Raw genomic sequence first — 27,469 nt, 5'->3', positions numbered from 1 at the left:
GTGAGTTCCAGGATAGCCAGGTCTACACAGAAAAACCCTGTCTCGAAAAAGAAAAAAAAAACCCAAAAACAAAAACACAAAAAGGTTGGAAAGCCTGGCGCTCACGGCACAATAATCTACAGGCAACTCAACAGGTTGGGAAGTATCTATTCTAGGTGGCTCAGTGTCTTCAAGCCTTTTCTAGGCAGCTCAGCTACTCTTTTTGTTTCTTCTAAGTCAGTGGTTCTCAACCTTCCTAATTTTGTAATCCCTCATGTTGTGGTGACTCCCAACCATACAATTATTTAGTTGCTACTTTATAACTAATTTTGCTGTTATGAATCATGTAAATATCTGATATGCAGGTGGACTTAGGCGACCCCTGTGAAAGGGTAGTTCCACTGCAGAAGGGATTATGACCCTCAACTTGGGAACCATTGGTTTCTTCTTCCATGCAGCTGGGATAGTCTGAGAGTCTTGCCTCTTGGCTTGTAGGAGAGTAAAATTATATATTTTGGGGAGGGAAGGGCCCAGTGAATCTGGTCAGCTTCAGGGACTTCCTACATTATTTTGAGTTGTTTACTTCTTGTCTTAATGAGCTTCCTGAGGTCTTTCACCTCCCTGTAAATGCTATACTTTTAAGATTCCCTTCAAAATGGTAGGTTTAAATCTAGAAGGAAACTTAACACAGCGTTTGTGGTGGGATGACCAAGTCAAGAGTTGAGTTTTGTTCTTCTAGCCTAGAGAATTAAACCATTGAATAATTTTAATAGTTTTGGGTGAGTTTCAGATGCTTCCCCTATGTTGAAATCAGCACATGGGAACACATTCTGAAAAGTGTATCATTACCTGATTTCAATGAAGTGTGAACATCTTGCAGGGTGCTTACATAAACCTAGGTGGGGTTACTCAGTTACTAGCCAGGCCCTCTTGATACACCTGTGAAACTGGGTAAGCATAAGAAGTGAGGCTTGCTTATTGTTTTCAACCTTGTGCTTCCCTTACCACTATCTTCTGAATGCTGGGATTACAGACATGTAAGGCCACACCCAATTGTTTATCTTTTTTTTTTAAATCCTGTTTTCCTACTAACGTGATTTCTTACTCTCTGTGGGTTTCTCACTATCGCTGCTATGGGTTCTTACCAGAACCTGTAGGTAGAAATGCAGAATTTGTATGGTACATACATTTTCAATAATACTGGATACCTTCACATACATAAAGAGTCAAACAAATAATGTCAATTGCATTGGTTATAAAAATTCTAGTAGATAAAGCAATTATTCTTCATTTCTTTTCTATTTTCCCTCTGTGGAAGTCAACAATATCCACTTTGATGATAAAGCTAACGAATATTTTTACTTAGACCTCTGTTGTCTCAGTATAGCTAGAGGCTTTTTAAATGTGGTCATTTAAATTGGCTGAAATTAAATGAATGGGGCCAGTATAGTTCAGTGGAGGATGTCTTAATGCTTTGTATATACAGTGCCCAATCCCTAGCACCTAAATTAATAATTAAATGTAGTTCCTCACTTAGCAACTGCTCAGCAGCCATATATAGCTAGTGAGTGCCATGTTGGGCATTTCCATCATTATGTAAAAATCTCTCAGACAGTGCTGATGTAGAAAACTTTGTCTTCATAAATTGTAAGATACGTAAAATAGAAGCTTGTTTTAAATATTGACATTTTAGATAATTTAGAAAAATAGGTGAATAGGAGTTATAGAGCAAACAGGATTTACCTTAGATTGATACTTGGTTAAAGATGAGGTTAGGTTTTCCACCTGCAAGTTTTGAGTATGTTTGGAATTTTTTATAATGAAAGTTAAAGTGTCGGGTAGGTACAGTGCTCACATCAGCACTCAGAAGTAGCACCCGTACAGACTGGCTCCTATAGTGTAGGAAAGTTTTTAAATCCTGCCCTTGGACTTCTTTAAAGGGTATGCATAATATATTAGCACATTTTCACTTAAGATTGATTTCATTCTACCTCAAACATACAGGTGGAGGTAGGGGAAGATGGCTCACTTGCTAAATCTCTGCAAGCGTGAGAACCAGAGTTAGGATTCCCAGTACCTGTGGGAAATGCTGGCTATGGAAATGTACTTAGAATGCCAGCACTGGTGAGATTCTGGCTGCTGGCCATCAAACCTAGCAAATTCAGTGGAGCTTTGGGTAAGAGACCTAAAAACTCCTAACCCTCCCCCCCCCGAGAGAGAGAGAGAGAGAGAGAGAGAGAGAGAGAGAGAGAGAGAGAGAGAGAGAGAGAGAGAGAGAGAGAGAGAGAGAGAGAGATAGTTGAGTTTAGTGAAGTGGAGTTCAATCAGTGTGTCAGTGAGTTGGGAGTCAGACAAGTGAGTGAGTGCAGTGGAGTTGAGTTTGTTCATGAGTTCATGCAGTTCTTGCCGGTCAGCAGAGAGAGAGGGGGAGGAGGGGGGAGGGGGGAGGAAGCCGCACGTATTTGGTAAAAGTTGGAGCTACCCAAATGAGTCTTTGGAGAAGAATGTGCTCGTTTATATGAAAGTCCATTGTTGCTGACACTGATCTGAGCAACTCAAAATAGATTTCCCAATGAAGACAGTGAACTTCGTACTGTGCTTGATTGGGTTTTTAATTTCTTAGTTGAATCAGTGAACTTCTGGATACCTCTGACTTTCCTACTCAATAGTGCCTATATCAGAAGGAAGAAAAAAAGTGACAGGAAGGGAATATCTCCAGTCAGTGAACTGGGGATTGAGGGGCTGTTGGAAGTTGTTAAATCTCATTATTTAAGTAGTCCCTTTACAAAGTAGCATCAGAGCTCTATGTGGATCGCACCAGTATAAAGGCATATAATGGTACCTTTTTATTTTTATTTACAGGATTCTGAAATCAAAACTTAACACTATTAATAATGGCAGGAAAATCGTCTCTTTTTAAAATAATTCTTCTTGGAGATGGTGGAGTTGGCAAGAGTTCTCTTATGAACAGATATGTAACCAATAAATTTGATTCTCAGCTCTTCCACACAATAGGTGTGGAATTTTTAAATAAAGATCTGGAGGTGGATGGACATTTTGTTACCATGCAAATTTGGGACACAGCTGGTCAAGAACGATTCCGAAGCCTGAGGACACCGTTTTACCGAGGTTCTGACTGTTGCCTGCTTACATTTAGTGTCGATGATTCACAAAGCTTCCAAAATTTGAGCAACTGGAAGAAAGAGTTCATCTATTACGCAGATGTGAAAGAGCCTGAAAGCTTTCCCTTTGTGATTTTGGGCAACAAGACTGACATAAAAGAACGTCAGGTGTCTACGGAAGAAGCCCAAGCCTGGTGCAAGGACAACGGCGACTATCCTTACTTTGAAACGAGTGCAAAGGATTCCACCAATGTTGCTGCTGCCTTTGAGGAGGCAGTTCGAAGAATTCTGGCTACGGAAGATAGGTCAGAACACCTGATTCAAACAGACACAGTCAATCTGCACCGAAAGCCCAAGCCAAACTCATCTTGCTGTTGATGGCATTAAAGGGATAGTTGGTGCATTCTAACCAACACACACACAGAAAGATGGAGAAAAAAAATTAGTGTGCAGACGCAGAAGAGTTCGTCTACTAATAAAATTCAGTTAACACATATTGTTGCCTCATTAGTCGGTGGGAGAAGGGACACTCACTCTGGAGGAATCTATTTACTCAGTAATGGCACGTTCCATTTATAAATCGTAATTGTTGTCTAATGTTTCTTTAAATTAAAACATTAGTGCTAATAAGATGACCAAGAACTGACTTAACTGTAATTCAGACAACAACCTTGACTATTCTAGAAGTACACTTAGATTGTTTTGCCCCACAAGGAAATGGAGAATTACTTTTATATGTGTATATTTTTATGTAATTAGCATTCTATTCTTGGTCTAGGAAGTAAATTCCTACAGCAGTACTATTAAAGATTAAAATCTAATGCATTTCTTTATGTTGCAATGCTTTTTGATTTGATTACCTCATCTCTTTAAGAAGATTTAACTTCTCTTATTCATTCTACATATTAGAATCTACATCAATTGTGTGACACATATATTCCCCTCTTCAAACAAAGGAGCTTGCTATATGGATTTTCATTTACTTTCCTCAAAAAATAAAAGATTGAATCTCACATATTCCAGGCTGACTTAGAGGTCTTACCTCCTCATCTCCCAAGTAAGGGATTACAGGCATGAGCCTGTGCTGCCATATCTAATGCATGGCAGGTGAGCTATATCTTCAGCCCAGCACTGTACTTTCTGAGGGTAATACAGACACCTGTATTCACATAGGGATTTCCATAGTATCTTTTATCACTATTCAGTGATTGTTCTCAAAAGTTTTTATTCTAAGAAGACAACTTTCAGCAATGATCTTTGTTTTAGGATTACTAGTGCTGTGATGGAATACCATGACCAAAAAGCACCTTAGGGAGGAAAGGTTTACAATTCTTCCACATCACTGTTTATCATCAAAGGCAGTCAGGGCAGGAACTCTTAAACAAGGAAGAGACCTGAAGGCAAGAGGCTGTAGAGGAGTGCTTTTTACTGGCTTGTTCAACCTGTTTTGGTATAGAACCAAAACCACCAGCCTAGGGCTTAACACCTACAATGGGCTGAGCCCTCCCACACCCTATAGGCCTGCCTGATCACAATGAGGCGTTTTCTTTAGTGAGGTTCCCTCCTCTCATAAATTGTCTCATGAGTTGGTTTTGTAAGTGGCGTAACAACAGATCTGTGAACAGGTGTGTGTGTGTGTGTGTGTGTGTGTGTGTGTATAAAATGTGTGTGTGGATATATTGGGTACAGCTCTCATCCATTTATCTGAGGAAATAAAACCATCATTTATAGGTTATTAAGAAAGACATACTAGGGAAGAAGCCCCTGGGCTGAAGAGGTTTTAGAGTAGGAGAGTAGGAGAGTACAAAGGAGCCCTAGGTATTGAGTCTAGAGGCTAGCATCCTCTTTGTTAAGCTAATAGGAAGCACAGCCATTCTTAGTTTCTTTGGGACCTGACACTAGTGTCAGTTTGCTTTTTCTACTCAACACAGAACAGAATCCCTTGCCTAGGGAATAGTGCCACCTACAGTGGGTGGGTCTTCACCTTAACTAACATACCTGTTGAGACTCCCCGTATGATTTTAGATTTTCTCAAGTTGGTAACACAAGTTTTGGAAGTTAAGGTTTCAACAAGAATTTTAAGGGGACAAAACTCAGCTTATAGGTATGTTTAAGCCTTTACTACACACACACACACACACACACACACACACACACACATACACACATGTGTATGTATACTAGAGCAACTTAGCCAGTGGCTTCTCCCATACCCCTAAGGAAACAGATCCTCAGGGAGGGGTGGGGCCCTGTGAGCCCTTCCATAATGGAAAGTCAACAGATTGTCTTGTACAGGTAATCACAGCAGATGAGTAAGCCAGTACAGTAACCATGTTGTATTTTTTATTTGTAGATTGAATGCCTTAGCATCTTAGCTTTTTGGTTTAATGAGATAGGGTCTCTTGTAGCTGAGGTTGGCATTAAAGTCCCGACCTGCCCAGGTACAGGATTCCAAGTGAGCTCAACCCCACCCACATCTAACATTTTCACTTTAAAAAAATAAGTTCATAACTTGCAGTTTACTATTGAAGGATTAGACTAGTTGGCTTTTCAAAATTGGCTTCCAAAGTTTAGAGCTGGGCAGCCAGAAATGATCAAAAGAAGTTTTGTTTTATTTTGTCTGTGGAGAAAGGAAATACCTAGCTTCACAAGGTGTTAAAGGAGTACAGTGAATACTGGCTAACCAATCACACATGCCACTAGCTGAGATGGGAGAATTTCCATCCCAGGCTGCACAGCAAGACCCTGTCCCAAAAGCAATGGTCCTAGGAATATTACTTAAGCTTATATTAATAAGCATGGTGGTATATGCCTTTAATCTGCAAAAGAGCTCTTCACCAGTGAGCCATCTCTCCAGCCCTTTTGGGTATTACTTTACAGTGCCTTTAATCCCAACACTCTGGAGGTAGAGGTAGGTGGATCTCTAGGTTGGAGGCTAGCCTAGTCTATAGAACAAGTTCCAGGACTTCCAGTGCTACACAGAGCAACCCTGTCTCAGACAAACAGAAATCTTTGGGATAGACTTGGCCACTAAACTAGCTAACAGGATTTTCTTGTGTTTGAGGAAAGTCAGGGGTGCTGATATTACCTAAAGATGGACAATACAGAAAGGTAAGAAATAGAAAATTAAGCAGGTGGTGTGGCAGGAGCAGCAGTGACATGCAGCTGTCTCGGAAGAAAGCAGCTGGATGGGAGGAATTGTTATGCTTCACTGCTCCTAAGGAGTAGAGTCACCACATAGTGTCTGACTTTCATTACAGTTGTCATATCTAGCTGAGGTTCAACTGTACTTACTCATACAGAGCCGCCTTCTGAGCTCCATTTTAAGAGGCACAGTACTGAACTTGGAAACAGATGAAGGTGCATTTGGCCACTCAATATAAATATTCCTGCTTTTCTATCCTTCTGAGAACATTCTAGTGAAATTAAAATACCACAGATGTCCCTTTTCTTTATACTATTAGATTAACTTCATATTTATGTAATGATGCCATGATGGCAAGTCCTCTCCAATGGCAGTAGAGGTAAATAGAGAAAAAAATGGACCAATAGAAGTTTCTAGTGAAATGGTGGTTTCTGGGATGCTAATGGACTGTCGGCTAGGAAATATGGGTGTCTTAAAAAATTAAAAAACGGGCTTGAGAGATGGCTCAGTGGTTTAAGAGCACTGTCTGCTTTTTCAGAGGTCCTGAGTTCAATTCCCAGCAACCACATGGTGGCTCATAACCATTTATAATGTCATCTGGTGCCCTGTTCTGGCATGCAGGTGTACATGCAGATACAGCATGCATAACATAAAATAAGTAAATCTTAAAAAAAAATTTGGCCAGGGGTGGTGGTATATGCCTTTAATCTCAACACTCAGGGCCCAGGAACAAGCAGTTCTCTTGAGTTCAAGGCCAGCCTGGTCTACAAAGTGAGTTCCAGGGCAGCCAGGGCTACACAGAGAAACCCAGTGTTTGTTTGCTCAGTGGGTAAAGGCATAAGGGATCCCTCTAGAGGTGCACACCTTAGGTGCTGGGAAAGCAGTTTGGGTCATCTGCAAGAACAAGATCACAAAACCATATTCTTAACTGCTGAGTAAATTAACTGCTGTCCAGCCTCAAGTCGTAGAATTTTACCTGAGTGCCTTTGTCAGTAAGTAAGAGGTAATCTGTGATCAAGATGTACCATATTAGTTTTCAGACTTCAGTAGTGAAATGGGATTTAAAAAGTAATGGTGTTGGGCTGCATTTTAAAGTAGGCATCAAATTACCACATTCTTGGATATAAATCTTTATTTAAGAAATCAAAAAAAAAGAGATGATAACTTCACCAAAGAATACAAGAAAGTTTAGAAGTACTTACTCAAAAGTTAGAATGGAGAGAAATTTTCCAGTGTGTACATGAAAATCTGGTTTGCTTTTCCATACATATGTACTACTGTAAAATCAAACCAACATTTCTAATACAAGAGGCCACATCTGCCACCTCCCACCATGTATATAGCCTAAAAGGTGAAGTGCAAATGTCAGTGTAACCCAGGCTTTTATTAGTAATACTAAATCTGTATTATAACATTTTTTCAAGTACAGATATTAATAAATTTAAATAAACCTTTAGTTTACTAAGAGAAAGGAAACACTAGAATGTAAGGTGACAGGTAACACATTTTGCCAAGGCCTGTAACTGGTCCAGCATACATAGATCTAGGGCTTACAGCAGGGTGGTTATTCTCAGCCTCTGGCAGAGGTACACAAGCATGAAACACTTGGCATGGGCTTTCTGCTTCAGCTTCTTGGTGCTGCAGTGTATTATGCATTTTAAAAGAACATCTCTAAATGTATAAATAACTCATTTATAACTCATTCATGTCTCCAGAACTTTTCAGTCTTAAATCAATCTAACAAATATTAACTATGACATACGCTTTTGAATTGATAAATTAAGATCACATTATCTTCGGAAAGAAAAGTTTTCTCAAGTTTTTAAATAAAAATGTTCAAAATTACTGGTAAAGAGCTGTTTATAAATATGACAGTTCACAAGCAAATATTAATGCTGATAATCATGAAAACAAAGTACAATTTTAAGGGAATGTTTTCCAGGCTATTTCAAATTACTTACAGAACACACATTCCTGAGTATACCCCACGATGATACAGCTTATTTCAGAGTTGTTCTCCATTTAGCTTAAAAGGTGTTTCTTCCCAAGAAACTGAACTTTTCTGTCAAATGCACTTGATCGAATAGGAGAATTGGGTTCATAAAATGGATTCATCGCAAACTAGGAAAGAAAAGGGTTATAAGTGAGCCTATTAAAGGAAAGTGGTTGATAAATCACAGGTTGCTAAAGGAAATTTACATCTTAAAATTTAGCAAAGACAAGAGTCTGAGTCCCAATTTTAATTTTCCCTGAAAGTGCTCCATTACACTTTTTTTAAAAAAAGATTTATTTATTTATTATATGTAAGTACACTGTAGCTGTCTTCAGACACTCCAGAAGAGGGCGTCAGATCTTGTTACGGATGGTTATGAGCCACCATGTGGTTGCTGGGATTTGAACTCTGGCCCTTCAGAAGAGCAGTCGGGTGCTCTTACCCACTGAGCCATCTCACCAGCCCCTACACTTTTTTTTTTTTTTTTTTTGATGAAGCAGAACTGGATTTCAAAAGGGAACTTATAGAGTGTAAGCATGAGAGTTAAGGAGAAAGAGACACCCAGGAAGTAAGGCATATCTAGGGCATATGTGTGGGCTTCACAAAGAAGGATTGCCCATCGTAACGTCTTAGCCAGGGGTGCTTGCATACCCTTGCAATTACTGAACTTAGGAGCTGCGTGAGGACCAGGAATCCAAGCCTAGCTTTAGCCGCAGAGTGAGTTCAAGACTAGTCTGGGCTACATGAGACTATCTCAAGAAATTAACAGGCCCAGTGCCTAGAGCCAACTTGACAAGCAGATGTCCATCTCTAGGACCCACATAGAACTGATTCCTACAGGCTGTCCTAACCTACCTCCATTAGTACACCATGGCATGTGCTACCCCTCCCGAGCCTCCCACCCCCACAAATAAAAAATGCAATGAGAATCTTTAAAAATAAACAACAGAAACGTCTTTTTATTTTTCTTTCTGGGAGGCAGGTTCTCATTCTGCTCCCTAGCCTGACCTTGAACTCTGTAACTTAACTAGCCTTAAATTCACTGTAGTCCTTCCAGTCTCCTAAGCCTTAAAATTCAGGTGTAAGCTATCACACCTGTTTGTCTGATAGGGTCTTGTGTAGTCCAAAGCAGCCTTAAACTCATCATTTATCTGAGACTGGCTTTGCACTCCTGAATTTCCTATTCTACCTCCCAAATGCTAGGATCATAGACATGCATCTCCTTACCTGGCTCCTTTTTAGGAATTCTGTGGTCCAGTATTTTAGTTTTGAGAAGTACCTGCAGCTAACCTTACAGTAGTATGTCTGATGTGACCTATATACGGTAGTATGTCTGATGTGGCCTACATACATTAACACGGATCTTGAATCTACTTTGTATTCATTACAAATGGATTAATCTATATGTCCCTTTGGATTATGTAAACAAACAGTAAAACATAAATGTCTCATATGTCAGTTTTTAAAAAAGTTATGCAATACTGTTGCTGCCATTTCCACCCCCAACCCCTCCCAAAACTTGTGTAGCTTGGCTGGCCTCAAACTCATGCTTCTGCCAAGTGCTGGTATTATAGACATTGCCACTGTGCCCTATAATTCTTTTAATTTAGGGTTTAAATACTTTAACATAAAGCTAAACCACATCAGTTCCTTAGCTAATATAAGAGCTTCATAACATATGTGAGAAAACACTAAAAGGAAATTACTAATGATAAGAGAAACTGATTATTTTATACCTTAATTTGGGCTCTATTTCCTGCCCTATCCTTTTTAAACATTAGATATTTTAATTTTAGGGTATACTGTACCTTTATATACAAATCATAGACATCAGTAAAGAAGTTCTTTATTCCATCTTCTTGCCTCACATCATGAAGCATAATAAATCTCATATGTGAAGAGAATTAAGGCATAATCTTTACTAGGAATGAAGCATTTAAAGCAGTTATCTGGTAAGATATTCTTTGTCACATGAAATGTACTACATAAACTGGCTTAAAATCAACTTAGCTTTATCTTAAGGAGAATGTAAAACAGACTTTAAGGAAAATAGCTTTTGCTATGGTTCAGATACTCCCCCCACCAAAAAAAAACATGCATGCATGTATGTATGTATGTATGTATGTATGTGAGTACACTAGCAGTCTTCAGACACACCAGAAGGCATTGGATCCCATTACAGATGGTTGTGAGCCACCACATGGTTGCTGGGAANNGAACTCAGGACCTCTGGAAGAGCAGTCTGTGCTCTTAACTGCTGAGTCATCTCTCAAGTGCCGCCCCCCCCCTTAAACCCCATGTTTGTTTTAAAGCCTTATAAATGAAAAGAGATTGTGTTAGCCTGACCTTTTGAAGTTGTAGGAGGGCCAAGCTTATTGACGGCAGGTGGGCCCACTATACAGTATTCCTCTATGGTCTCTACTTCAGTTTCTGCTTAAGCTCCTGCCCAGACTTCCCTCAATAATGGACTTGGGAAGTGTAACCTAACCCTTTTCTCCCTGAAGTTGGTTTTAGTCACAGTGTTTATAACAGCAACAGAAAGCAAACTACCATAAGGTAAGGATATGTCCTGCAGTGACAAATGCTGATACAAACCACTCATTAAATTTGTCCACAGTTTTTAAGTACATGTTGTTAGAAAGCCACATATTTTCATCCACAAGGTCAAGAGCAGCATGAGCTATAAACTGGTTCAGATGACGGTGATCATCCTAAATAACAAAATGAAGACAGATGAATGTTTCCATACAGCATCAGGACCACCAGTAATTCATTCTAAATTCTGTCCATCTGTGTGTATTGTGTTTTCTCTTATTTTAGATATGGCCTTACTATGTAGCCTAGAATGCTCTTGAGCTCCTGACCCTGCCTCGGCCTCCCAGGTGTTAGGACTACAGGTGAGTACCACCGTGCCTGGTTTTCATTCTGTAAACTCCATACATGGTTTTCTTAGGGGAAGACTCTTCGCATTTAACATAAAAGATTATGGTTTAAAAAATATTATTGCTATCACTCTAGAACAGGAACACCAATTAATAAATGTCTTCAAGAAACTATTAAACTTATTTCCGATGCTGGTAGAAGGCAGTTACCTTCTACAACTATTTCATCATATGAAGAAAGACTACTACTTCTAATGGAGGAAATAAGGCAGATCCTACTTTCCAGAAGCCCCTGTCTTATTAGAAGACAAACACACAGTGTGCAAGCAGATGTGGACCAAAGAGAGCACTTTCCCTAGGTGGGGACCAAAGTAGAAATCAAGGACAGAAACAAAGGGATGCCATGCACATAGGGCCTCAAGGGCCAGAGGCAAAAAGGACAGCCAGGCTGCCTGAGCATAAGCCGCAGAGATAGTAGTAGTGGCACTTGTGAAGACCTATGATAGGCCTCTTGCAGAACAGAGCTTACATGGCGTTGGGACCTGGGATAGGGAAGGAGGTCATGCTTAGCCCAGCTCTGAACTGTCATCTCTATTAACAGCAGAAACAATCTGGTCAGAACTGTGGGTGTCCTCTTCATGGGCAAGATGGCCTAACTGAAAAGAAGGCAGGAGTGACTCACTACAATACAGAGAGCAAATTCACGACCTGGATGAAGTCTTACTCCTGTGAAATTCTCTTTCTCAATGTGTTTTTCAAAAACTGCCATCTGTGGAAGAGATTCCATATGGTATTTAGCAGTGGTTCAACTATGGGTGGCAATCCCTTTGGAGGTTGAATAACCCTTTCACAGGAGTCAGTTAAGACCATCTGCATATCAGATATTTAAATTACAATTCATAATAGCAAAATCACAGTTACAAAGTAGCAATGAAATAAGTTTATGGTTGGGGAGTCACTACAACATGAGGAATTGTATTAAACTGTCACAGCATTAGGAAGGTTGAGAACTACTGGTATATAGACTCCTTCTCAAAACTCATATGGTCCTCAGAATGTGGCCTTAGAAAGAGGGTCACTGAAGATGTGGTTAGTTAAGATGAGGACATTCTGGAGTAGAGCAGGCCCATAATCCAGTGTACTTGCTGTCCTTAGAGTGGTGTGTGGTGCCTCATACCTGTAATCCTGGCACTAAGGAGTTTAAAGACAAAGAATATCTATGAACTGGAGGCCATCCTGGGCCACCTTGTGAACTCCAAGAGAGTCAGGGCTACAAAGGGAAACTCTGACATCCTCCACAACAAAAAATTAAATGGGAGATCTGGCCACATGGACACAAGGAGAATGCTACCAGAATACAGACACTAAGTTGCCACAGGCCAAAAGAACTACATTCCATAGGAGTGAGCCCTTGCCAAGGTATTAATTTCAGACATTTGCTCCTAAAACTGCTACAGTGCATTTGTTCTATGCCACTCAAGTTTTGATACTTTGCTATGACAGCCATAAGAAACTAGCATAACCTTCTTTGTTCCCAGAATAAGGCTGGTGGAAGGTCACTAGTTGCCCATGAACCCTTATACAGTTAAAGTATGTTTGCATTCCTAATGCTGCCATGCTATTCAGAGGATTTTCTGAATCCTTAGAGAAATGGCTATATGCTGTGTCTGTCTCTTAAGTAGTTTTTCTTTCCTATACACTGATGATCACTCTTGAGGAATTAGGCACAAACTGTGGAAACGTTTTAAGGTGAGTGGTAGCTGAAAAAGAACTAAAACCAAGACAAGTTAGATAACAAGAAAGCAGTACCTCTGCTGTTGCTTTTAGAATTTCCTGATGTGGCCTGGTTGTCAGTAAGATGGAGACAATTTAAGCAGTGGTGGTAAAGGCACAGAAATAAATTGCTATAGTCCCGATGACAGGATGACAACATGGGCGTAAGGTTCTTTTAATCCTCATGTGTAAACTGATCTATGTCTGCTCTCGTGAAAAATATGATTTGCTGAAGCACAATGGACTACTATGGCATTTTGAGGCAACAAAAATTGTCCCAGGCCCATGATAGGTAGGCTACATTTCCATATGCTTAAGAAGACTTTCATAGTTGGTGACATTCCTTCCCTACCTGTTTTCTATCAGTCTATGGAACTCCAAATAAAATCTAATTTAATTGTTGCTATATCTCAGTTGCTTTATTTATCCTGATCTATTTCATTTTAAAAATACTATTATGACATGCCATTAAAATGACATAAAAGGTCTTATTAATTTAGAATGGTGGGCTGGAGAAATGGCTCAGTGGTTAAGAGCACAGAGCACTGACTGCTCTTCCAGAGGTCCTGAGTTCAATTCCCAGCAACCACATAGTGGCTCACAACCATCTGTAATGGGGTCTGATGCCCTCTTCTGGTGTGTCTGAAGAGAGCAATAGTGGTGTACTCATATACATAAAATAAATAAATAAATCTTTAAAATAAAAACAACTAATTTAAAAAAATTTAAGGTTGCACTGAGCAGTGGTGCCTTTAATCCCAGCACTTGGGAGGCAGAGGCAGGCAGATTTCTGAGTTTGAGGCCAGCCTGGTCTACAGAGTGAGTTTCAGAATAGCCAGAGAGCTACGCAGAGAAACTCTGTCTCGAAAAAACAGAAACAAAACAAAACAAAAAAATTTAAGGTTGCATACATACTTTGGATTCTGCTTTCCCAGGTGGTAAAAATTCCATTTCAAAAACTGGATTATCATGGTGGCCAACAATTACAAAGTAGAAGCTTCCAGACATTGTCTTCAATATGTAGCTCCTAATCAAATTAAACAAACAAATAAAAAATATACTTTTAATCAATATTATGACCCAAAATGATTAACATGAAGTACAGAATTCTAGTTTTCCTATTTAAATTTGGCAATATGATCTGCTTTGTAGTATACTATCATAGGCATATGACTTTTGGACTCTACACATTAAATATCTAAGATATGTCCTTTAGAAGCCAATGTACTATATCTTCTGAAGGAAACTGGAAAACTTGTAGTATATCATAAAGATGGTATTTTCATGATTGAAAATTTAAACATTTAGCTCAAGGGTCCCTTCATCTGATGGAGTACGTTGGGCTTAAGTTGGACTATACTGCTAAGTGTTCCCATTAGCACCTGGAAAGAATAATAGAGGTTGTTGGTTAAAAAGTAGAAAGGGCCTGGTCTACAGCGTGAGTTCCAAGACAGCCAGGGCTCTACAGAGAAACCCTGTCTCGAAAAAACAAAAAACAAAAAACAAACAAACAAACAAAAAAGCAGAAAGGGCAAAGAACGTGATTAGCTCGTCTCAGAAGTATTCAGAGTATTCAGGAGGTACCCTTCAAAAGAAGCTAAAAGCCAGCTTTACCACAAATCATTTCTACACAAAAGAGACAATGTAATAAAAGATTTGTCCACAGATTATACGGTGTGTTTGTCTTCTTTCTATCAGAAGGATGTGTGCTACAGATTTAAGTCTCTGAAAATACAAGGGCCCATGATATGTCTCTTCATACACTAATTGATTATAAAAGTCGGCCAGGCATAATAGACAAGCCTTTAATCCCAGCATTTGGAAAGCAGAGGCAGGTGGATTTCTATGACTTCCATTCCAGCCTGGTCTATATAGCAAGTTCTGAGGCAGCCATAGCTACATAATAGAGACTGTCTCAAAATAAAAACAACAACAAAAATAAGGGAAATTTGGGTAAGGTGGGCAGAAACTAAGTATTCTACAGTTTTACATTAAAAAAATACATTTACTGTGTGTGTGTTGGGTAAGTAGGTGCATCTGCATGCACCATGAAGATCAGTTATCTCTTTCTTCCATGTGAGTCCTAGGGATCAAACTTAGGTTGTCAGGCTCGGTGGCAAGTGCCTTGACTGCACCAACCCTATTCCATGGGTTTCTACAGAAATTATCAGAAAGCTGCTTGGTAGATGGGGTGGATTTTAGTATGCATATACAAGGGCTTTGGATTTAGACAAAGCCAGGTTCTGGGTCCCACTTGGAATGTGACCACAGGTACCAGTTTAATTACCCTGTCTGTTTCCTCATCTATTCAACAGTGGTTAACACTGGAGCAACTTTACTGATGTGTAGGAGGCTTACTGCATAACCTAACATATGTAAAGCATGGAAATCTAACAAAGGGAGTCTAGCTGACAGTGAGTGCTTGATTAAGTGTTATCTAGAATAACATGGAAGAATACATGACACAACTAACTCCTCAGTATGGTATCAGAGTCTAGGCAACTGGAATATCTACTTAGCCTCTTGGACATCTGAAGCCATGAAAGACCACAGCTTACCAAGCCCCCCTAGGTCATCTGCTGATTCACAGAAAAATCAATGACATCCAAAGAAATCGGGAATGTGTTCCCTAATGAAGAAAAGCAAGGCAAAGTTAGCACATTTCAAAATAGAAGTCTATAATTGTGGAAGACAAACTTGAGAATCTTTTGGAACAATGAAGTATTTAGAACATTATCTAGGGCAGGAGCCCACACTTGCAGATTGCAGGCCAAAACTTGACCTAATGCACCCTACTACTATTGTCTAAAAACTGCTTTCATCCTTAATTAGAAGAGCTGAACATTGACAACAGAGACTACCTTGCATAGAGCCTGAAATTATTTACCTTTCCAGAAAAAGCTGTTAGTTTTAGGAGAAAGACAAGAAAAGGATGCAATACTAAAAGTGGATAACAAAGATAAGCAGGAATGATAGAAAACTATGCAAGGCTAGGGAACCTTTGCAGTAGTCACAGAGAAAAGGAAAGGAAAAAGAACTTGAAGTTTGAAGCAACTAAGCAATGGTATCCTGGATTCTTGCTGCAGTATGCCAAGGGAAGGGTTTACTTTGTTTGGCACAAATAGCCACAATGTCATAGGAGGGAGCCCCCAGACAGCAGAAGGAAATGCATGTACAAAAAGATAACCCACATCATGCCCCACAGTTCCTTTATGGGATGTGCAAATGGTATAGAAGTGTCTTGTCTAAGGATACCATTAAGTAGAATACGAACTGAAAGACAGACATATAAGGCTTCTCTTACAAGCTACCAACTGGGCAGTGAGACAGAGCTTCTTTCCCTTAGTACTTACTAACTGCACAAACACTGGCTTTCCCAGGCCATCTTCATCCAAACAGAATCCACTTCACACAGTCACTGAGAGCCACTTTGGTCACCTCCATTTCCCTCTTGTTACTCCCTTCTTACCTCTCTCAAACAGTCCCCATTTCTTCTTTTATTTGCAAATGTTTTTTCAACCTAGATCTCATATGTAAGAGAAAGTATGCAACATTTAGGCTTAGCTACTATTCTTAGGCTTACCTCATGCAGGGCACTGGGCAAAGGTGACACACACTTTTGTTGTCCACACTAATGAACTTTCTGCCAGGATAGAAATGCTCTATAACCATACTATCTAATATAGAAGCCACTAAGCATCGAAATGTGGCTAGGATAACTGCAGAACTGAAATTTTAATTTATTAGTTTGAACATAAGTATCTGCGTGAGGCTAGCACTTCCAATACAGAACAGCTCAAGTCTAGATCACCTATTCTAAACTCTGTATAAAACCTCTGCACCTTTTCTATCCATAAAATAAGCACTACTATCTAGAATTTCAACGTATAAAACAATACAGGTTGTCTCTTGTCTGTTTTCCCAGTACTTGGGAGGCTGGGGCAGGAAGGTCACTGAGTTACAGAATAGCCTGAATGAGTCTCAAAATGAGAACTTACAAATAAGTAAACACAAGGAACTACTGTGGTTAAAAGTAACTGTGTTGGCTCATTTCCTTCAATGCCCTAGAGACCCTTGAAGCATCTCTACAGGGCCTATTTGAAGAGGTGGACACATACAATTTGGGAGTAGATTATAGGGTGTGGGGAAAAAGGATAACCGGGATGGTTTCAAAATGCCTAGCTCAGGTAAACCTGATTAATGGCCCACCCTCTCTGGAGATGTCCATATCTTAATCTCTACAACTTTTGAAAATGTTACAGTCCCTATGGATAAAATAGCTGCTTATTAGCTAGGTGACCCCCAAATACACAGATTAAAGCAGACATGCAATCCTAGCACCGCGGAAGCTAGGGCAGGCAGATCCTAAGCTCAAAGTCAGCCAGGCTCCACAAAAAGAGAAATTAAAAGAGAGTTTAAGTGTACAGAATATGTAAGAAAAGCCAATGCTTCTGTAGGTTGTGACCATTAGGAAAAGAAGGGCTTCCAGCACTGGACATACACCGATATAACAAAAGATGCAAAGCTGCTTTATTTCCATTCTCCCTGTTACATACAAAGCATGCCAGCAGTGGGCCAGGTGGGGCAGGATGCAAATTTCAAGACTGCATGTTAGATATTAGAAAACTTCCTAAGCATTTCAATTCAAAAAAGTCTTCAGGTCCTGGCCAATTATATAGCTTGGATCAACAACTCTCCATCTACTGTTAAGTGACATTAAAGAAATCATAGGCACAGAAAGGTTCTATATGCTAAGAGACAGGCAATGATATTCCAATTTTCAGAAACAGATAAAAGGATATCTCATCTATGACTGGGTATATTCACGAGACTAAAACACCAACCTAAATAGGTGTTGTTACCTGGCTGATTTTGGTCAGATATTATGTCAGGACCTTTTTCTGTACAGTAGCTCATTCAGTATAAATTAAAAAACCATTACTACCACCACATTCAGGTTATTATTCATTTAATTCTCTCCTTATACTAAGAACAAACCACATCAAACTTCACTTTTCTGCTCTGCAAAGGAAATGTGGTAGGTGGACAGTAAATTTTCTGGGTATTTTGGTATCTATGTAGGAGCACACTGGAGACCTATAACCTGGGTGACAGAAAGAAGTCCTCAAAGAGAACAGACACACTGTTCTTGTTCTGTATAATATCCCCAGGGTTCTAACAGCACCAGTGATCTAACCAACACTCATTATTTGCTGAATAAGGGGCAACCTATAGCTGATTTAAAATTAATACCCAGAAACACCTGAGTGTTCTATGCCAACTGATGGTCCAGTGTCTCCACAGAGGTTTCCATCGGCCTCTGCATCAATACCTTTTTTTCCTGGAGGTTATGTGCATGTGTGGTATGTGTGTACGTTTTGTTTTGAGACAGGGTCTTGCTGTGTAGTCCAGGCTGGCTTTGAACTCATGATCCTCTTGTTTTAGCCTCCTGAGTGCTTGGACTGTAGGTCTGTGCTATCATGGCTGGTACTAAATCAGTAACTTAAAGACAACGGATCACATACAAATACAAGGTAACTATTAAGAGTTTATTAGCAGATCAAAGTTCGGAATAAAAAAGATCTCCAATACTGGTCTGGTGGTATACATCTTTGATTCCAGCACTTGTGAGGGGGAAGTAGGTGGATATTTGTGAGGTTAAGACAGCATGGGCTGCATATAAGACCAGGTACAGCCAAGACTATATAAAGGGAGACCCTGTCTCAAAATGGGATAACAGGAAAGACACCATGGGACCTGTAAGTCTACAAGTGTTTAAAATTATTAAGGTATAAGAGGCTGAGACACAGTCTTGTACTTGAGTTTTAAAATCAACAGAAGCCAGGTACAGTGACTCACATCTTTAATCCCAGCACTAGAGAGGCTAAAACAAGAGAACAGTTATGAGTTGGTCCAGCCTAGGTCACAGCATGAGACTCTGCCTCAAAGAACTAGAACCAGTAACAACAAACCAACTGTACAACAAAAGGAGAGAAATCTAGAGAAAAAGAAACGAGAAGGAAAAAGTTTGGATTTATTACTCAGTAAGGCAGCAGCAGCCTGACATGCCAAGAAAGGAAAGCTAAAGAATTCAAGGCTGAATGAAGAGTAAGACATCTGGGGCAAAAAGACTGCGCAGCAGTTAAGAGAACATACTGCTCTTGCAGAGGACCCAAGTTTGATCCCAGCTCCTACACCAGGCAGCTCAAAACTGCTTGTAACTCCAGCTCTAGGGGATCTAATGCCTTCTTCCGGACTCTGTGGGTACCTGTACTCATTACACACACACACACACACACCCCTAAAATAAATCTAAAAGTACAAAACAACCAAAAACTGAGTGAAGACTGTGTCCAAACAAGGTGTGGAAAGTGCTGCTGTCATCCTCATTACATCTCCTGTGAAAATACTCAGTTCTGGGAATCCTAGTTTCAAATGATGGATACCTTTAAACAATATGTTGGGAGTACAGGGGGGTGGGGTGGGAGGACAATGAATGGTCTGAAAACAAAAGAGCAACGGAAGGAGCTGAGGGTGTTTTAAGCTAAGTGAGGAGGAAGTGTTTTGTGGTGGGTAAGTGTTTAGTATATTCTTGAAATATAATGTCTAGTAGGAAAGGGATTTGACTAGGGATAGCTCTCAGTTCCTTATGAGCAAAATCTGCTTTGCTGGTGTGGCTGCCAGGAGCTGATGCTGAGAAACAGTGTGGTCAGCAGTGAAAGGCTGTGATCAATTAATTATTCATGTCTGGTATGGCTGCCAGGAGTTGGTGCTGAGAAACGGTGTGGTCGAATGGCTATGATCAATTATTCATGTCTGGTATGGGTTTGAGGGAGTGCAGTAAATACACAAGACCAAGTATTTTTTAACTCTGGACTTGACAGACTTATTCTAAACTGCTGTAAAAGGCCAAGCCCAGGGCTGACATCTGAAGTTACCAGGAAGCTAAAAATTCATATGGTGCGATGGTGGAAAACTACCAGTGCAAGAGCAGGAGGATGAACTCAGAAATCCTTACAAGTTAAACATTTTAGGTAACAGGCGAACACAAGATAAAACACGTGCACCCCAGTTCAAAGCCGTCCATATTTATAGCAAATCTCTCTGCGGAGGAACCTTTAAGAAACTTGCTCCTGACAGCTGTAAATTCAATTTGCCCCACAGATCAGCAAAACCAGTGTGTGTGTGTGTGTGTGTGTGTGTGTGTGTGTGTTTCTCTATAAAATGAAGCTCCGTGCTTTTCAAGGAGATGCGCTTTTGCCCCTCTTTGAGAGCATCTGTCAAAGTCTGGAGACACGTGAGGGCGAGGTAGGGTACTACTGGCATTTAATGCAAACAGACCAAGGATGCGGTCAACCTACGATGCCCGGGACCGCTTGCTATAGCAAACCGGCTGCAAAGGGCAATGACATTGAAATGAAGATGCACTGCGTTAGCAACCTGGAGACTGCCAAGTCTCCGTCCAAGTGCGCGGAGGTCCTCTCCAGGGGACGCGGAGGCTGTACCAACCAGGAGAACGGGGATTACTCGGCGCCGATGGCTGGGCGTGCTGTTCCGCGTCATGGCTGGATAGAGGTAGAAGGCCACTGTCCGCATCACGGGAGGCCTGGGATGGCCCCGCGGACCCGGAGCTCCCGCCCCCGGCCGCCCTCCAGAGCTCACCTGTAGGGAGGAGCCGAGAGTAGAACCGCCCGCCTCGTCAACCGGCGCTCGGGAGCCTCAGCCTGGGTTTCCAAAAAAAAAAAAAAAAAAAAATCACTCCCGCGAGATCTGAGGTTAAGCTCTCGCGAGATGGGGCTGGGCCTGCCGGCTTAGGCCAGGGCATGCGCAGGCTTCACAGAGGGCTAAAGCCTGGGCGGTTAGACTGGGCCGGCGGAGCGGGCCGAACCGGCCGAACGGGCGGAGCGGGCGGAGTGGGCGGCGGGCGGTGTAGGGATGAGCTACTGAGCACTGAAAGCTGCCCACTGAGCGGCCGTTTCGGGGCCCTCGCTTGCCATATCCATCTTTATTCCATCCAGAGTCCGTCCTGGCTCGCGGCCCCGCCCACCCTTCCGGAACCCTGGGAGGAAGTGCGGCTGTTGGACGAGTGATGGGCTGAATGTTCACCTCATCTTGGTCCCCCAGGTCCCCAGAGACAAGCTGGACTCCGAGGTCAAGGGCTCCCTCTCCTCCTGCGGCCCGGGCCGGGCCGAGGAGTCCGACCGTGGAGGGGCGAGCTCAGGTGGAAAGCAGATGACGATGGCTCAGGTAGTTCCACCTGCCACTTAACAGGGTTTTCCCAACAGGACGTCTCTTTTGTTTGATGTCCGTTAAAGGCTTCGTTAAGCATCTTAGGGCTTCCGGTGAGGTCACTGGTCTGATTTCTGAAATTCAGGTCCCCTTTGCCACTAGGTAACTCATCATTTTCTCTTTTCAGTCCAACATGCCCCACAAGTCTGATGTGTTGAGTCAAGATGAACTGCGCAAAAAGCTATACCAGACGTTTAAGGACCGGGGTGTACTGGACACACTTCAGGTATCAGATGTAGGCATAATTGTGTCGTTACTTCCACAAGTGTTAACCTTTAACCGCCGGTGGCTCCACATTTAAGTTCATTAAAAAATACTGAAATATCGATTGTATAAGTTACATTCTGAAAATGTTGAGTTTCAGTCATCTTTTAAAAGAGCATATTTATTGAACTGACATTAAGGTAGCACATAACGTGTACAATGAACACATTGCCGTAAAACTGAGCTGCTGTTACAAATCTTGTTCACAGTCTCGAGTTGACCATGCTACGTATATGTAGTGAGCAGAAGGGGTACTATTGTGAGGAAAGGACTGCAGAGGATAATGAGAAGGTGAATGTGAGCAGAGTACGGTGGTATACATGGCTGAGAACATCAAAATGAAACCCAGTCTGTTTGATGCTACTCCCTAGAAAGAAATGTATAGTGGAAGGGTACTAGGTGTATTGTCACATGCCTTTCCCAGCACTTGGGAAGCAGAGGCAGGCACATCTCTTGTGAGGGCAGCTGGGCCAAATAGCCAGTTCCAGGTTAGCCAAGACTTCATAGTGATACCCTGTGTCAGTAGTAGTAAATATACATAAGATATTTTAGAGTGTGAATATTTTAAACGAATAGCAACTGTTTATTAGTACATCTTAAGTTCGCGTAACAGCAAGGGATGGAGTTAGTTCAATGTGTTTCCTTACAATATACCTTTTAGACTGTATTTTACATGTAGAATTGGAAATTAAGGAAAGGTGAGTCCTATTTCACTACATACAAATATTTAAGACTTGTCCGGAAAATACAGAAAGGAAGAAGAGAGAAAAATCATATATTTTATGACTACAAACTGCTGTAGGTGTGTTAAAATTTAGATTATATGAGGGTCCTTTCCCTGTTTCCTCAGGTTGCTTGAAATCCTTATTTTCAGTGGCAGCAGATTCCTCCTGGTCAGTCAGAGGTCATGGAGGTCGCTGCCTCCTGTTGACTGTGGGGCTTCTACCCAGGTCTCCACCTCGTCTATTTGTTGTTCCCGTCATTTCCTGCCTAGTATAGAGAACTCCCCTGTCTGAGGGAAAAGGCCTGAGCATGCCTTGGCCAGTTTGCAGGGTTCTGCTTCCTTCCTGAGTGCTGGAGAGTTAGGCTAGGGCCGTTATGCCTTGGGGTAGGAGCAGTTCTAGCAGTGTGTCCATATGGCTAGGGAAGGATTGTTATTGTGTATTTCACAAGCAGTTTGGCAATATTTGTTTCAGGGTTGCCCTTTTGGCAGGGTAACACTGGAAAAAAGGACTGCTTCAGTCATTTTCTGCTTCACTTCTTTGATTGTTGTACTTTTCTGGCTGTCTCTCTCTCTTTTCCCATGAGACTGGTTAGAGGTAGTATTTTAAGAGTTCTTTCTGTAAAAATGATTGATCTTCTTTTCTATTTTTGTTACAGTACTTTCCCCTCCGTGTTCTGCTTTAATCTGGCTGTACAAATATTGATGTCTAATATTTATTAGGTCAAAACCCAAACTTTTTAAATCCTCATGTCATTGGATGTTTGTTCACGTTTGTGTTGGTGTGCACATGCATGTTCTGGCTCCTTTGCGTGTAGATGCATATGCATGCATGCATGTTCCTGTGTAGGCCAGAGGTCTACCTTAGGTATCTGTGAGCCATCCACCTTGTGGTTTGAGACAGGGTTTCTTTCTCACTGACCTAAGCTCACTGATTTGGCTAGGCTTGCTGGCCATTGAGCTCCAGGGATCCTCTTGTCTCCACCCCATCCCACACCCAAGCCCCAGTGCTGGAATTACAAACCCTGACTATCATACCTAGCTTTTTATGTGTATGTAGGGATTGAACTCAGGATCTCATGTTTGCACAAAAGGTATTTCATCAACTGAGCCATCTCCTTAGCGCCCACATTTGAAATGTTAGAAAGACGAACTCTAACCCATTAATGATTCTGGACTTAACCACCTGGATTGAATATACTTTATTAATCTCTAATATTGAACAATCTTTGCATTCTGGGCATGGCATACTCTAGATTTAGACTTGATAGTCCTTCATGTCTCAGTTTGATTTGATCTTAAGCAATGAATATCGATATCTGTAACCCCGTTGTGCAAGTCTTGTTCCCAGCTTCGGCATGGCTGCTTATTCAGTTCATTAGCCAACTGGAGGAAAAACAGGGCACATTTTCATTTTCTCCAATTTAGCTAATTTTTACTTTCTTAGTTCAGTGACTGATAGAGGTGTGTTATAATGTAAATTTTATGGAATTTAGTGCTTATATTCTCCTTTTATTTGAAATGAATTTGTACTTACAGTTAATTACAAAGTCATTTATGTCTGGGTACTTTTGTTCGCTTTGTGGGTCTTGTCATACTTTTTGTGGTTTTGGAAACAGTGTCTCACTCTCCTGTCTCCGACTTAGGTGATGCTCGACTCTACCTTCCTAGGATTAGCATTACAGGCATCTTCTCCTACATCCAATTTAGGGGTAAAATGAAACTTGTCAAATCATCTGTTTCTTTACTTTTGGTCTAGTTAAGACTGTTTCTGAGATGTGTGTTAAGATTGGCAAGGTTTTGTCTCATGCTTTGAGTTTCCCACCAACTTTGTGAAAACTGTCCTTTCGTGCTATATTTTTTTAAGATTTGATTTATGTCTGCCGGCATGTGTGCACCTGTGTAGTTTGTGTGCTTTTACTTGCATGGAGACCTGAACTGGCTGTCTGATTGCTCCTGTTAGCAGGACACCCACCTGGCTTATTGCACAGATACTAGGATCTAAACTCTAATCATCATGATTTTGTAACAGGTACTCTTAACCACTTTTTTTTTTGATTCAGGGTTTTTGTAGCCCAGACTGGCCTTGAACTATGTGTAGAGCCAAGGGCTACCTTAAACTTCCCAGTTTATTTGAATCACCTGTTTATTTGGAGCTGGAGATCAAACCTGAGGTCTTATGCATGAAAGGAAAAGTATTCTACCATCTGAGATACATCACTAGTCCTCAAGCTGTTTAGGAGCATCATGTATTGGGGGGGGGTGTTCTCTAATATATGGTATGGAGGCCAGATGTTGATGTCAGGTGCCTTCCTCAGTTGCATTTTCCCTCAGTGGTTTGAGACAGGTTCCTCCTTGAACCTGGAGCTCTCCTCTAATTCAGGTAGACTAGTTAGACTGTGAGCCCCAGGGTTCTTCCTGCCTTTGCCTTCTCAGCTCTGGGATGACAATTGGTCACTGTTGTGCCTGGCTTTATGTGGGTTCTGGGGATCAAATTCAGGTCTTTTTGTTTGTAAGGCAAACTACTGACTGAGCTATCTCTTCAGCCTGCAAAATTTAATTTTGAGTAGATTTCCCTAGTGCATTGGCTGTTGGGAAGCTCTAAGTCAATTTTGTGTCTCTACTAGCAAGTACTTTCTGCTTTTTGTGACTGTCAGGAAGGCAGTTCACTTATAATTGCCACTTTAGTTTTTCTTGCTCTTATTTTCCTTTCAGCACACACCACCACTAATTTTTTCTTTTAGGCAAGTTATCGTAAATTCTTCTATTAGTTAAGCTAGGACTGAATAGATCATTTCCTCAGTGTATTATGAATGTAATTAAGCTACTTGTAAATTTGGTTGGTGGAAGATGCAATTTCCCTTTTTCTTCCTTCTTTCTTTTTTGCTTTACTATGTCAGGTTGTGAATGGTAGATAATGCCGAGTGTATGTATTTTGTTCAGTGTAAATGTCTTTTTAACTAGAGGGTTTTAGATATATGTTTTGTCATGGTGCTTATATATACCGTGCCAAACTCCCACATCTTCAGGAATTGAGCTGGATCTGCTTACAGAAGATCATCATAGCCAGGCTTGTTGACTGTTGACATTCCTTCCTAAACGTTGGGTGGGTAGGATCATGGGACCTCCTCTGGAGTATCCAGTCACTCCTCCCTGATAGTTGTTTGCAGTTCTACTCTGATTGTACATGGCCCCATTCTCAGCCAGGGGCTAGAGTATATAGATTGGGGAAGGAGTGATCATAATGGGTGCAGAATTCATTTGTTGTGGCCACTTTAAGGGCATCTACACTCCTACACATAAAACCTCACTCATTTCTCTGTAAGCAAACCTAATAAACTCAGTTGCTCCCAGAGTGAACTTCAATACTTGGGACTGTAGAAGGAGGGGTAGATGCTGTTTTTGTTTTCTAGGAAAGCAGTTTTAGCAGCATTCTACCATAGTCAAGGATAGCAGAAAGAGATAAAATAAAGACCCCTGTGGTGCTTCCTTGTATTAAATAAATTACTATATTTTGTTTCATACAGAACCTCAAGAATCTAGGCAACATGCTGTTAAGCACAATTGTACATTTCTAAACTATATGTTAAAACTACTTAAACCTTTAGTAGTATCGTTAATTTAGGAGATTTTCTTAAAATTCAAATGAATAGTGCCAGTGTTGTAACATGAAGAAAATTATGTACTCTGACCCTTTATTTCATATTTATCAATGGTGAGAAATTTATCTTCCAGTGGCTTGACATTTGAATGAATACCCTATGTGATAGTGCATTCTTTTTATTTTTTTTTTTTAAAGAATGCCCGTGCACATGAATGGCTATGCACATTTCCATATGTGACCCTCAGAGACAACTTTTTGGGAGTCCCTTCTTTCCCTCCATCTCTGATCCCAGGTAGCAGAAGACCCAGGTTATCTGGCTTACCTGGCAAGTGCCTTTTTTCTTTGAGCCATCTTACCAGCCCAAAAGTACAGATTTGATAAGCTTCTTGGGATTTCCTAGTTTCCCTCCTGTACGTTATTTCTTTATTAAGAACTAAATTTTAAGCTGAGTGTGGTGGCTCACACCTTTATTCCCAGCACTTGGGTGGTAGAGGCAGGTAGATCTCTGAGTTGGATGTCAGCCTGGTCCATTTACAGAGTGCATTCCAGCACAAGCAAGCCTGCACAGAGAAACCCTGTCCTGGGAAATAAACAAGTGTAAGCCAACTAAACTTTATTTTGATCAGTATTATGCCCAAGAACTGGATTGAGCCAATACTTTCATAGACCGCCACAATACACAGTTGGAATGAAATAGCAGAATATCCCCTTTGGCTTGATTTCCTGATAACAAGCAGTTGAAATTGCTTTTAGAGAAGTCAGTTATAATCTGTGGATAGTGGTTTTGGTAGCTGGGGAAAGAAAGCTTTTGCCCAAGTCCACTGAGGGGTAAGAGAAATTGTGAAAGAAGTGATTTCTACCTTCTGCCCCAGATCCAGAGTCATTTAGAAAATTAGAAAGAGTTCAGTGAATAGGACAGATGTGTATATATTTTTATTCTGGTGAAATGTAACTCCTTTTGTCTTTTTTCCCGTTTTTACGCTAGACACAGCTCCGAAACCAGCTAATTCATGAATTGATGCATCCTGTATTGAGTGGAGAAGTGAAGCCTCCATCCATTTCAGTGGAAGGGAGTGCCCTCCTAATAGGTGCTTCTAACTCGCTAGTGGCAGATCACTTACAAAGATGTGGCTATGAATATTCACTTTCGGTTTTCTTTCCAGAAAGTGGTTTGGCAAAAGAAAAGGTAAAGTCTGGTGGGTTTGAATTTCCTTCTGACAGTTTCTTCCTCTAGTAACTGAAGTCCTACATAACTACCCCGCTTGCCCCTTGACTGGATAGCTTCATGTCTTGTTCATCTTTGATGCAATTCCTGAACAAAACATATTTGTTAGATAAAAAATGAGTACCAAATGTGGTTGTTGTTAAGGCTTTGGTATTTCAGTCTATTGTAAAATAGTGGTAAGTGCAATCACTAAATATTTTGGAGCTAAAAGTAATGTTACATTCCATGTGGTTTAAATTAGACTGGTAACTGCCATTTCCGTAATGTTCACTGTGAAACTGATACTGTGCTAGATACACTGCAGGTAGCACATGTGTTTCAAATGAAGACTCAGACTGTAGACAGGTGAAATGATTTTGATTTACACACAGTGAGTAGCTTCTAAATAGCATTACAGGGCAGAACATTTTGTTTTTTGAGAAGGGCAGAACATTTTGATTTCTTTCTTTTTCTTTTTCTTTTTTTCTTTTTC

At 40.8% G+C, this 27,469-nt stretch overlaps 3 protein-coding genes across 3 annotated transcripts in view; 2 read left to right on the top strand and 1 right to left on the bottom strand.

Moving 5' to 3' along the window:
- The window catches only part of Rab9a (RAB9A, member RAS oncogene family), a 21,889-nt gene extending 17,967 nt beyond the window's left edge, over positions 1 to 3,922 (top strand). Inside the window, exon 3 of the mRNA XM_021188130.1 lies at positions 2,842 to 3,922. Coding sequence (XP_021043789.1) covers positions 2,874 to 3,479 — 606 coding nt within the window. The 5' untranslated portion in view covers positions 2,842 to 2,873 and the 3' untranslated portion in view covers positions 3,480 to 3,922. The remainder of the gene's footprint in view (positions 1 to 2,841) is intronic.
- Positions 3,923 to 7,363: 3,441 nt separating this feature from the next.
- Positions 7,364 to 20,627, bottom strand: Trappc2 (trafficking protein particle complex 2). The gene is made up of 5 exons (XM_021188121.1): positions 20,557 to 20,627; positions 13,810 to 13,921; positions 10,806 to 10,950; positions 10,048 to 10,133; positions 7,364 to 8,367 (listed from the first exon to the last, which is right to left on the bottom strand). Exons 2-5 carry the CDS (start codon positions 13,900 to 13,902, stop codon positions 8,269 to 8,271), a joined length of 423 nt encoding a protein of 140 aa, XP_021043780.1. The 5' UTR covers positions 13,903 to 13,921; positions 20,557 to 20,627; the 3' UTR covers positions 7,364 to 8,268.
- Positions 20,628 to 20,719: 92 nt separating this feature from the next.
- The window catches only part of Ofd1 (OFD1 centriole and centriolar satellite protein), a 46,138-nt gene continuing 39,388 nt past the window's right edge, over positions 20,720 to 27,469 (top strand). Inside the window, exons 1-3 of the mRNA XM_021187793.1 lie at positions 20,720 to 21,141; positions 21,311 to 21,409; positions 26,758 to 26,958. Coding sequence (XP_021043452.1) covers positions 21,127 to 21,141; positions 21,311 to 21,409; positions 26,758 to 26,958 — 315 coding nt within the window. The 5' untranslated portion in view covers positions 20,720 to 21,126. The remainder of the gene's footprint in view (positions 21,142 to 21,310; positions 21,410 to 26,757; positions 26,959 to 27,469) is intronic.

This window comes from Mus pahari, chromosome X (genome assembly GCF_900095145.1).
Source record: "Mus pahari chromosome X, PAHARI_EIJ_v1.1, whole genome shotgun sequence".
Lineage (NCBI taxonomy): Eukaryota > Metazoa > Chordata > Mammalia > Rodentia > Muridae > Mus > Mus pahari.
This window is presented reverse-complemented; position numbering and strand designations above follow the sequence as displayed.